Source organism: Crocodylus siamensis, chromosome 15, assembly GCF_052110815.1.
Source record: "Crocodylus siamensis isolate JL-2025a chromosome 15, ASM5211081v1, whole genome shotgun sequence".
Taxonomy (NCBI): domain Eukaryota; kingdom Metazoa; phylum Chordata; order Crocodylia; family Crocodylidae; genus Crocodylus; species Crocodylus siamensis.
Genome location: NC_143409.1, coordinates 3,088,510 through 3,100,576, shown reverse-complemented (window position 1 = coordinate 3,100,576; position 12,067 = coordinate 3,088,510). Strand labels below are relative to the sequence as shown.

Genomic DNA, 12,067 nt, shown 5'->3' with positions numbered 1-12,067 from the left:
GTCACTTTGCCCTACCAGGCCGAGATCGGAGTCGGTCCTGTTTTGAACTGAAGCTACGTGAGTCGCGAGTGTCCCTTTTAACGCCGCGCTAAATGGCAAAACAAGGATATCACATAGCCGCCTTCCTCAGGTTGCTCCAGTAGTTCAAGGCCCTCCGTCAGGCGGCTGTACCAGCAAATGGGGAACGGCCTTCACAATACTCGCTCCCCAGATACGCCGGGTGGAGAAGCTGGTTTGCCCAGCTGTGGCGGCACAAACAGTACGAAGTATATTGCTGCCGCTATTGCTATCCAGCAGCAGCACGAAATCTTGAAGTCCTTCGTCCTGGCTCTTCAGGAGGACTCTTGCGAGGTTGGATTTCTTTCCCCCGGGGGGGTGCGCGTGTGCACTTGCAGACGAATGAGTGGCATAGCTTTCAGGTGCTCGTTTTCGAGGGCTCTCCCGTATCTTTTTGCGTTACTTTTCACTTGGCACCAGGTGCACGCCGGGTCCTCTTTGCCAGCCATCGCAGATCCCTCCCACGGCTTAGAGGACTAGACCCGCCAGCCCATCTCTGCGGAAGAGAACCGAGGCTTTGCCTTCCCAGTGCCAGCCAGAATTTGGGGAGGGGGTCGGGGACACGGGAGGTGGGAGGAGGGAATACAACCCCCCCCCGTACAGACGGGAACGAGGGGATGGGGTGAGCGCGCCGCCTTTGCATGCGCTCAGCCCCGGTTCTCCCACAGCGTTTGGGGATCCCGACGATCTCCTGGGGGAAACCCCAGATGGAGCCTAGCGAGCGGAGGCTCGGCAGGGAAAAGGAGGCTCTCGTAGGCCTCCCAGGTCAGGGCAGAGAGGTCTCCTCCCGATAACCTTTGCTCCCGCTGTCCTTTCAGGTGCGAATATGGGAAATTCCAGACGGAGGCTTAAAGCGCAACTTGACAGACGCCGTCCTCGAGCTGTACGGGCACAGCCGGCGGGTCGGGCTCGTCGAATGGCACCCGACCGCCAACAACGTCCTGTTCAGCGCAGGCTACGACTACAAGGTGAAGTACACCGGGAGAGTTCGAGCTACACTCGGCTGTAGCTGGGACCACTCTTTACCAGTATAGCTCCGGTCAAAACAGTGGCCCAGTCACCCTACCCCGTGAGCAAAACAGCCGTTGCAGGAAAAGCACCTTTTTTTCTTACATGATTCCACCAGTGCAGCTCTGGGCAAAGATCTCGCCCTTCCCACCCCGACCGAGATGGCTGCACCAGTGTGGACCTGGCCCCGGTTCTTTGAAGGGTCTTGAAAGATCGGAATTAGGGTTGGCCAAGCCTTTTGCTGTTTTTTTTCATGGTCGCTTCTCCTCCTCGGGGCTTTCTACCACTCTCTGCTAATCAACGCAATGAAAATGCACTCGAGATCCAGGATCTGCCGAGGCAGGTGCTTTGGGGTCTCGCGCCCCAGAGAACTTGGCATGGACTAACATGAGGACACAGAGAGCAGACAGTGATATTTTCCTTTTACCTAGTCATATTGGCCTTCTGTCTGCATAATGTGCATGTAAAACTCGCGTGTCCTTTGGTCGCCCTGCAAAGCTAGCGCTGAACTCGAGCGCTTACGCTCGTGGCTGTGCTCCCAGACCCGTCCGCGTTGTGCAGCAAAACCAGGTCATCCATGTTTCCAACATCCTGCCTCAAGAAGGGATTGCAGAAATAGCTGTGGGGAGTGGGCTTGTTGGTTCACTGATCCTGCAGGACTTTCGCTCCTTTTCTGTGGGACATGGGGCTGGGGTTGTGGGGATGCAACCAGCCGTTTCATTTGGACCACGGGACACGCTGGCAGGGTGGTCGCGCGTCGACCCAGGTCGAGTTTGCTGGGGTGAAAAGGACCTTTCTTTTCACTGATCCGCTGAACAAAAGCTGCAAGGGAAAGCAGGGAGGGCCAGCAAACACGGAGCCCCAAATTGCCAGGTTCAGAGTCCTCCTGACGGCAGAACGACACACAGCTCCGACCAGAAGTTATCCTTTACCTTCCTTGATATAACACGAGCGCTAAAGAGATAAAATCGGCCTGGTGCGCCCATCTTCTGCGCATGAGCACAGCTTGGGCTGGCGTGGCGCGGCGCAGCTCTCTCCCGGGGCCGGAGTCTGCTGGTTTGGCTCAAATGACACCCCCGTGCTCATGCCGGGGTTGCAATCGGGCGTCAGCGCCGAGCCAGACGCGGTCTTGCACAGACGTGTTGGCGAAGGAGCCTTGGCACTGAGTTTTTCTTTTCCAAACGAGGGTTAAGATAATCCCTCCTCGTTTCCCCCCAGGTTCTCATCTGGAACCTGGACATCGGGGAGCCGGTCAAGATGATCGACTGCCACACGGACGTCATACTCTGCATGTCCTTCAACACCGACGGCAGCCTGCTCTCTACCACTTGCAAGGACAAGAAGCTGCGAGTCATCGAGCCGCGCTCGGGCCGAGTGCTTCAGGTGAAGAGCTGGGTGCAGAAGAGTTGCCAAGGATCTGTCTCAAGGAAGTCCCAGGAAAGGCATCTGTTATTTCTGGCAAATGCACACGCAGCCTTAGGCTTTATTCAGTGAAGGGTTTCCAAAGTCGGTAGTTGCGTTCCTCACGTGTACAGCGGGGGAGAAGCTGGGGGCGGTGGGAGGAAGCAATTTTAAGCTCACCGTCAGCGCGCCACGAGGGAAGCGCTCCCGAGGAATGAGGGCCCCTGGGAAGGGTTGCGCACGATATTCGAGAAGCGGCGGAGTCTCAAATGTCAGCGTAGACATAGAAGGGATCCGGCCCCGATTTAGCCCCCGAACCCATCACAGACACTGCTCCCCCCCTTTGCTGGGACCCTTGCATGAGCACCGAGCTCGCGGTTTGCAGCGCGGGAGGAGAGGAAGGACGAGGGGAGAACGCAGCTTGCAGAGGCCGTCCGGAGCGCGGGGGATTGTGTGGGGCGCCCGGGGCCGAGATCCCCTCGAGGGTCATGCACCCGACTCGGGGGCTTGAGTTTCCACCGTAGCTTGCCGAGAGAGCAGGGCCCTTGGAAGGCGCCACCGTCCAGCCCGCGTGGCACATCCGGCCTCTTCTCCTTCCAGGAAGCCAGCTGCAAGAACCACCGCGTGAACCGGGTGGTCTTCCTCGGGAACACGAAGCGGCTGCTCACGACCGGCGTGTCGCGGTGGAACACGAGGCAGATCGCGCTCTGGGACCAGGTCAGGAGCCTTTCCCGGCGGCGGAGGGGGCACGCGGGCCAAGCAGGCGGTCCAAGGGTCCGCGCCCTGCCCTGTGCAGACGTAGGTGACTGGGGCAAGTCGTCCAGGTGTCCGGCGCCATCCGCAGCATGCCGGCACCTGCCTGGCGGCAGTGCTTTCCTGCATCCGAATTCCTCGACACTGGTAAAGAGCTGGGGTCCTCGGTGGGAACGGGCTCTCCATCAGCAGACTGGCAGGAATTAGGTGCCCCATTCAGCTCTCGTTGACTTCCACGTCCCTCGGGAGCCGCAGCATCCCCCGGCACGAGGCGCGATTGAGATGCCTCTTGTAGCAACCAAAAACCAAGCACATGCGGAGTAGTTTCTTTGCTCCTCCTCGTTTCCTAAGGGATGCTGCATAGGTCTTTATGTAACTCGGAGAATCTGGGCCAGCCTCCAGCGGAGAGCCGGCTGGGAAGCTGGAGCTCGGCGTGCGCAATTAGTTAAGGCAGATGTGAGCTGACCGGCTCCGGCCCAGCAAACCTTCCCGCCCTCGCCTTTGACATCGTGCGCAGCCTTCCAGACCGAAGAGTTTGAGTCTGCCTGGGCGCTGGGGGTGTGGCCGTGGCCCTGTCCGCTTTGGGGACCGGTTGCCCCCGGAGGTCAGGGTCTGCGCCTTGCAGACCGCCGCTACCCCCAGACCTGTCTCGGGAGAGCGGAAGGGAGAAAGCGCTTGGCACTCTCCTCCTTTCTCCTTCTGCCTCCCCTCCCTGCTCAGAGCCCAGACTGGGTCTCAAGCACAAACCGCGCAGCAATGCCAGCACCCAGCACGGCTCCGGGCTGAGCGGTGGCTGGATCCTGCTTGTACTGCATCCCCTACGGACCCGGGACACACCCAGGGCCCAGCAGTGCATTTGCACAAGACCTTAACTAGCCACTTTTTGCTCCGTGTGTTCAGGGGCCAGACAGTGGCCTCAGTCTCCCCCTCCCCTCTGACTCGTATGGTGCTTCTTCGCCTGGCAGTGCTGGGGGAGGATGGCGAGTTTGCCCAGGTTTCCCAGACGTTGCCCACCAGTGGACGCCGCTTGTGCGAAACCTGTGATGCTTTGCCGATGCTTTGCATCCAGTGCAAAGCATCTGTGCAATTCTGCGGTGATGCTTTGCTGATGCATTCAGTGATTTCCTCCTTGTGCAGGAAGACCTGTCCATGCCCCTGATAGAGGAGGAGATCGACGGGCTCTCAGGGCTCCTGTTCCCTTTCTACGATGCTGACACGCACATGCTGTACTTGGCTGGAAAGGTACGTTGGTTTGCATCGGGCCACAAAACAACACGTGGCACCAAGGCCGAGACTGACTTAGCGGAGTTTCAATCGTCTCCCAAGGCAAGCAAGCGAAAGGGCCCATCTCTGACGAGCGCATTTACATTTAAGCACTGGGGCCGAGATGCTGATCAAGCTTTCGTGAGCGCAGATTTGGAGTCGCTCCTTTGGATTTGGCCCCAGCAGTGCGTTGCGTGTCGTTGGAGCTGCTCCTGCCCAAGTCTCTGTGAAGGATCACCTGCTCCCTTTGCGGCCTGGCTAGCTGATGCTTCCAGACAGCTTTGGAAAGAGCCATCCAGGATGCAAATACTGCACCGCAGACAGGAGGCCCTGAAAAGATTTAAATGCAATGGGTTTCCTATGGGCTGCATACGGGCCCCTGCCGGAGCCAGCATATGGCCCCGCGTAACGCACAGCGTGTGCTTTGCCGGGAGCGCACGTATAAATGTCAGCACGGCGGTTCCCTGCCTGTGCATCGCAGCCCTGCTTACTGTTCCTTGCTTCTCCTCCGGGATGGGCCAGGCTTGGTTAAAGGATGCTCCTTGCTTTAGCTGCGCTCCGGTATCGTGTCTGTCTGCGCTGGAGCACGCGCGGTCGAATGCCTGGACACAGGCTGTGCCTGGTGAAGCCGGATTTGTAGCCCCTTAGCAAACACCTGCTGTGTGGGGAGTCTGGCTCGGAAACCCTCCAGTCACCCTGCCAGTCTCCATTCCCAGACAGTGCAGCTGCTGCACCAAGACCCTGCACGGGCTGGCTCCGGGGGCTGCATCCTACCATGCACGGCGTGCTTCCCACACAGCATGGTGGGCAGCGTCCTGTGACGCTCCTCTGAACCAGCCCTTTCATTTGCGTACGGCTTTCACAACCCGCTGTTAAACTTACCTCTGTTCCCCACCCCCCAGGGAGATGGGAACATCCGATACTACGAAATCAGCTCGGAGAAGCCCTACCTGAATTATCTCATGGAGTTTCGCTCTCCCGCCCCACAGAAAGGACTGGGTAAGGGCTCGTGTGGTATGGATCGTTCTCCCGTTGGGCACTCCTACTCAAAAAAAGACTGAAGTGTTATAATTCAATTTTGCTGGTAAACATGCTTTGCATAAAAAAAAAAAAAAAGCCCCATGCTGTCTGCACCGCGCTGACTTTCACTGTTCAAATATGTTCTGTGCCATTAGGTAGCTGATTATTTGCTGGAAAATTAATTTAGGATTGCAGTGGTTTTCATGGTGGTATTTAATATGTGTGGCTCTTCCCATGGCAGGAATGTATCCTCCATTTCCAAAGAACATGCATGGACAATTACTCACCCCCCCTGCAGTCCTCCATTTCCAAAGAACATGCATGTACAATTACTCATCCCACCTGTAGTCCTAAATCTTTCATATGCAACCGCAGGCAGCGCGTGGGTCCCCACCATTACTGCATATAAGATCCACCTGTTTCATATTCCCCTGGTTACTGCCAGTGCTATGCCCTGATTGCTGCTCCTGCCCCACTCTCAGCTGGTTGCAAGCCTGCGTGTGAACAGGTTTTTTGGGCAGTATAGCTGCCATGCCGTTGGGGCACCTTGCTAGCAGCTCGCTCCATCCTGAGCTGGCCTGAAAGCAGTTGCAGACCCGTGTCATGTGGATCTGATGTGAAAAGCTCCAGGTTACTGTGTGGTCACGGCTTTGCAGAGCTGTCTGTGCGTACCTTGGGCGTGCGGTGAGCCTGCCAGGAGTAGTAGCGCTGAGTGTCGAAGGACAGGCCCCTACAGCTTGAGCTGAAGTCACTGGCAGCACTGGCAGGCTCCAGGTTATGAGCGTGGTACAAGACAGCCCTCATCAACACCTCGCTTTTAAGCAAAAGGCAGAGAATCATGTCCTTGTACAACACGCTGGTGGCTCGTCTCCGTTTGTGAAGCCCTGCAGATTTTCTATAGGAAATAACGATGCTTCTTTTGACTGTGCCTTTTACACGCAATGATGTCGGGGCTGACACGACGCCTCGTGACGCTGGCATGCAGCACAGGCACCCCGCTCGTGGGCCTCCGCTGGCAATCTGGCGGGTGCTACTCGCGGTTCATTCCTCACCGAGAAAATGCACCCGCGTTGCCAGAGCCCTTGCCCGCTGCAGTGCAAGTGGAAGGCCCCTTGCTCACGCGTGCACTCTCCAACAGGTGTGATGCCAAAGCACGGGCTGGACGTGTCCGCGTGCGAGGTGTTCAGGTTCTACAAGCTCGTTACCTTGAAGGGTCTGATTGAGCCAATCTCGATGATCGTGCCAAGAAGGGTGAGTACTTCAGTGCAAATCGGCACTTTGGCTCGGGGCCCTGAACTCAGCGCGCTAACGCCTTGTCTCCGGGCAAGTTCGGACAGCGGAGCGGGGGTCACTGCATTTTTGCTCCCCAGTTGCATCAAAGAAGTCTGGGTTCTGCATTTCGAACGATTGCCGGGGGAGAGCCGTGGGGACTCAATCGCTCGCCCTGAGACGGTGCAGGGAGCCTGGCTCTCGTGTGCGTGGATCAGAGGCATTCGGGTGGAAATGCTGGAGATCCAGTGGGTGACAGATGGGCCGTGGCCAGCTGCGTATAGCAAACGAAACACCTTGGGGGTTATATTGCTGCCCACAATATCTGTCCTGGCTGCCCTGAACCTGCTCGCCATATCCCTAGCTCACAACTTAGTGTCACAAGCTTGCTTTTTTCCAGGCTGTGGGTGACCCCCTGCCCTCCAACGGGCTCAGCTCTATGTCGCCTGCCTCGTACACCAGTTATTCAGTTAAGATCCCAACTTCCATCCTGGCTGGGAACTTTTTTTTTTATAATGCCCACAGCTTGCAGTGACATGAACCCCTTGCTCTGTGCTCAAGGAAACTTTCTTCCTAAAGAGGTGATCCTGGGATTGTTCTGGCTCATGCCGCTGCTGTTTTTTGGGACATCAACCCCCCCCGCTTGAGCTCCACGACAAAGAGCCAAAGCCCTATATGCTGGGGCCAGCTCTGCCCAGCTGTCACTAGGAAGGTCCTGAATTTTGAAACAAAAATACGAGCCACCCCCGGGTGCGAGGCTGATTTAAGATGGTCAGGCAGCAGTGCTTTCCCAACAGAAGCAACTCGACAGACCCTGTTTTCCTTTGTCCTCTGAACTTTCCAGTCACTTGCAGGCGGATAAATGGTGCTGGGAGGGGGAGAAGAGGGGTGGAGAAGGGAATATTTTTGGCCCCTGTCCCTGGTGTGCAGCTTTCCTCATTTTATTTCCCTTGGAGATTTTCCTTTACATGCTGCGTGCCCAAAGCACGCACCTTTCACCTTTGAAACGGGATCTCCAACGAGTGGCCGTATGCTCGGTGCCCCCTGGCCCGTTTCCCCAGCAGCAGGGACCCGCCCAAACTTTCCGGTTCAGTTTTCAGGCAGATGGATGCAACTTTTGGTGGCTGTTTTGCCTCTGAACTCCCTTGTCCGCTGCACGGCTGAGGCGTAGGCCGGCATCGGAGGGTATTGTTTTCAGTCGAGCTTGCATTTAATAGGCAGCAGCAAGGACTCTTGACTTCCCATTTTGGCGAATGGGGCAAGCACAGCTAGTTATTTCTTTTTCCTGGGCTGCTGCTGAACGTCTGTGCGGCCGCGCGCACCTGAAAGAGTGGCTAGCAGCTGCTGACACCCGTACTGAGGTGGTGACAACTGTTATTCTCCCCTGTTTGCAGTCTGAAACGTACCAAGAGGACATTTACCCGATGACTCCGGGTACGGAGCCGGCCCTTACGCCGGATGAATGGCTGAGTGGAATGAACAGAGGTAAATGAACTAACCCGGCGTGGGGCTCTCCTGCTTTTTATTGATCCCCGACACAACCGCTGGTCCCCCGCCCTCGCGGTGAAGTCGTGACGTAGGGACAGCCCCCCCCGGCATACGCGTTGGCAGCCGCGGGAATGCATTTAATGCAGGAAACCTGCAGGAACCGTTTCAGACGGGCTCTGCCTGGGGTTAAGGAGGCTGTATGTCCATAAGAGACCTTTGTTCGTATAGTCGTACTCCCCGGCAGCTCCAGCTGTGCTTGGGGGCTGTCGTGCCGAAGACGGCGCAGATGTACCTTGTCCGAGCAGGCGCGGGTGAAATCCATCTGCTTTAGATACGTCGCGGCTGAGGACTGACGTGTTAAGCAGCGTTACCTAGTCGGCGTGCGCTGCGTAGTGAGACGGTGCCTGCACTGGAGGGCTTGCGGTGCAACTAGACAAGACAAAGGGCAGGATGGGCAGCACCGCGGCAGAGAAGTGGGGTGTGAAGGTCACATAATAGGTCGGTTGCTGAGCTGGGATTTGACATGAAGGTTTTGGCTTCCAGGTAGATTGCCCTGCACGGGGGTCGAACTGGTGGGGAGCGCGCTTTAGCAAGTGCAAGGGAGGAGGGCCTTTTCGAGGAAAGAAACTCGAAGTCGTGCAGCGTAGCGGAGCAGGCGGTCATCTCCCTCTTGGTTTTCTCACCCTAGATCCCATACTGATGTCTTTGAAAGAGGGCTACAAAAAGACATCCAAAGTGGTCTTTAAGGCCCCAATAAGAGAGAAGAAAAGCGTCGTCGTTAATGGGATAGACTTGCTAGAAAATGTGCCGCCTCGGACCGAGAACGAGGTAAGACGCGGGGATGCCGCCTGGCTCCAAGGGGCGGAAAGCTGCAAGCCCGGTTCCTCTAACACGGGGCAATACAGCCGGTCAGCTCTGCTGACTTTCCTGGGAAGTCAGAAGGGGCCAGATTCAGTCTCAGCCACTCAGTCATATACCAGGACTGCCTCCTCCAAGGTGCTGTCAAATGCAGGACCCTTTTTCGAGAGCTGCGAAGCCTTTCCCCTGCTTGAGACGGCACAAGCTAGTCATGCAATGCCCCCGCGCTGTCCTGCTGCCCCTTAGACTTGCGGCACCCTGAATTGCTTGCAAACAGCCCTCGCCATCACAACGAGGGACTCGAGGGCTGTTCCCGTGCCGGTCCCCTGGACCTTCACAGCAGCCACGGGCCGGGGATGCTGATCCTCCTTGGAAATCAGCCACCCACCACCTCAGCTACCTCCGTTGCCACTTGGCCGTCGAGGGCTGCGGGCAGGTGGCGGAGGTCCTGATTTTCTCAATGGAAAAGACAGCAATGCAACCTGCAAAGCACCGGTTTGTGCTTTCGAGAGCCTGTGCTGCAGTTTAAAAGCAGAGCATCCAAGACGAAGCTCCCAATAGCATTCATCAACCCCATCTCGCGGAGCAACGTGTCAGGGCGCTGGGCACTCATAGTTTCATAGTTTCTAGGGTCGGAAGGGACCTGAGCAGATCATCGAGTCCGACCCCCCGCCATGGCAGGAAGGAGTAGTGGGGTCAAACGACCCCGGCGAGGTGTTCATCCAGCCTCCCCTTAAAGCCCCCCAGGGTGGGAGCCAGCACCACTTCTCTTGGCAGCTGGGTCCAGATCCTGTCGTCGGTGCTGAGTCCGGCGCTGACTTGCTTTTCCGGCATGCAGCCGTCGGGTCCTTCGCATGCAGACCACGAGGGGCAGGGGTTTCAAAGCGAGCTGGGCTGCAGAGGGGCAGGGGTGTCAAGGGAGCAGAGCTGCTGCCTGGAAGGAAAGCGGGGTCCCGCGTGGGGGGGGACCAGAGCTGTGGGGGCGAGCAGGCGCTAGAGAAGTTAACACCGCGTGCTACCGCTATTTTTACTTTCCCTTAAGCTCCTCCGAATGTTTTTCCGACAACAAGACGAGATCCGACGGCTGAAGGAAGATCTCTCGCAGAAGGATATAAGGATTCGACAGCTACAGCTGGAGCTGAAAAATCTACGCAACAGCCCGAAGAATAATTAACTTCAAGGGACGTTTTATAAATAAACTCGTTTTGTTTATACTCGCTCTTTAATTTTCCTGTATCCACTTACACAGAATATGAGCCAGAAGTCAAGTGAGCTGCCAAGAGTCCACACGCTAACTGGAAATATGTCCTTGTAGTCTTATCTAGCACTAAAATGGCCTGTGCATTATAACTGAAAGCTACTGCATGAAAGGAAGCTGGATATGTATTTATATCCCAGGGTTTTTTCTTGGAGTAAGTAGAGGAGCAATTTATTCCCTATCTCGAAAGACTCTGGAACTAACTGGTGGGGCACAACATAAATGACACTTGAACTGTAGAGCAAATGAGAGGTAAAAAGCAGCGTGCCCTTAAGAAAGCAAAGTGGTTAATTGCTGTTGACTGTTTCCTATGCAAAATGTGACCGAGGATGCAGACGGGCGTCGGGACTGGAATTATTCACTGCACTAGCACGTATGTAAAGGGCGCCGTTCACAAAAGGTCTCCCAACCTCCTCCTGTCCTGGCCTTTCTTTAAAGGAGGTTCGGCCAAAAAAAAAAAAAATGAACCCCTCCCTTTTGCCAGGGGCGTTATGTTGCCAAAAGGCAGCTGGTCAGGGAGAAGGGGGTAACAGCTCAAATTGGTGTTTTCCACACAAAACTGGGACCCACTAGTCAAATCTCCAGGTTTCATGATCGGTTGCTGCAAGAGCATCATTTAGCAGTCCCTTAGGCTAACCCACCTGCACCTGTAACAGCTCCACTGGGGGGGGCATGGAGTGCATGCATACGTGCGTGTGCATGCATGTGTGTGTGGGTGCACACATGTGTTCACAACCACTATGCAATATATACATTTTAAACTGCCCTGGGTTTTCGACAGGCATTGGGGCTGTCAGTCTGTTCTCACGAGGAGCTTAGCTGCCCGTTTCCTCCTGGATATACAGCGGTGACGACTGCCATCGTTGTGTATGCATGGGAAAGCAGAAAAGGAGCGTGCTGCTGGTCCCTTCCCCACGTCGCATCTTCCCTCTTTAGGGCGACCTCCTGTAGCAAAGAAGATGAGCTCTGGCTTGTTAATGAAAATCTCCACATTGGTGGGAATTGCTCCCATGAAACTCTGTCTGAGAGGCATTTTGTGACTATGGGATTGTAAATCTGGGAAGTCTGGATGTGTAAATCTGTACGTCCACCTGCATATCTGTTCCAAGTGAAACAATTGCAGAGCGTTCAAGCTGCACTACACACACACACACACATATGTATATGTATCCACATATACGTATATGCATATCTAATGTATACATATACAGTCATGGTTTTGTGAATTAGACCCACGATACAGGGACGAACACCAAATACGGCTAGTTTGCCTAGGTATGTTTTCACTTAAATGAAGTAGGGCGTTAACTGCTCAGCACTATCAGTGCAACAGTTTTCTCCCCCCCATGTTAATTTACACTGCGCTCTGCCCCTAATGCTTTCCCTCCCTTCCGTTAAATGTGCTGTCATTTGCTATTATTTATGCTACCACAAAATAGTGATGAAATAAAATGTTTTCAAGATACCAGATCTTGCAAGTGACAACGTCTCCTTTGATTTTCTTTCTTTTTTTTTTAAACCAGCAAGTTGTTTGGAGCTGGGGACTTGCTATTTCAAAAGCCTAGAGTGAGTCTGGGGTCTCAGGAGGGACTAAAGTCCAGGTAGTCATTTCAGATGTCCTACCAGAGGAGATGACATGGAGTAAGTTTTCAAGTAACCGAGGGCTTGCTTACTAATGCTTCCCGAACGGAG

General features: G+C 55.3%; 1 protein-coding gene across 1 annotated transcript in view; it reads left to right on the top strand.

Annotated features, from left to right (window-relative positions):
* The window catches only part of CORO2B (coronin 2B), a 113,491-nt gene extending 101,637 nt beyond the window's left edge, over positions 1-11,854 (top strand). The window contains exons 4-12 of the mRNA XM_090028880.1: positions 876-1,025; positions 2,284-2,448; positions 3,067-3,183; positions 4,357-4,461; positions 5,385-5,481; positions 6,641-6,753; positions 8,166-8,256; positions 8,948-9,087; positions 10,160-11,854. Coding sequence (XP_089885006.1) covers positions 876-1,025; positions 2,284-2,448; positions 3,067-3,183; positions 4,357-4,461; positions 5,385-5,481; positions 6,641-6,753; positions 8,166-8,256; positions 8,948-9,087; positions 10,160-10,291 — 1,110 coding nt within the window. The 3' untranslated portion in view covers positions 10,292-11,854. The remainder of the gene's footprint in view (positions 1-875; positions 1,026-2,283; positions 2,449-3,066; positions 3,184-4,356; positions 4,462-5,384; positions 5,482-6,640; positions 6,754-8,165; positions 8,257-8,947; positions 9,088-10,159) is intronic.
* The last annotated feature ends 213 nt before the right edge of the window (positions 11,855-12,067 follow it).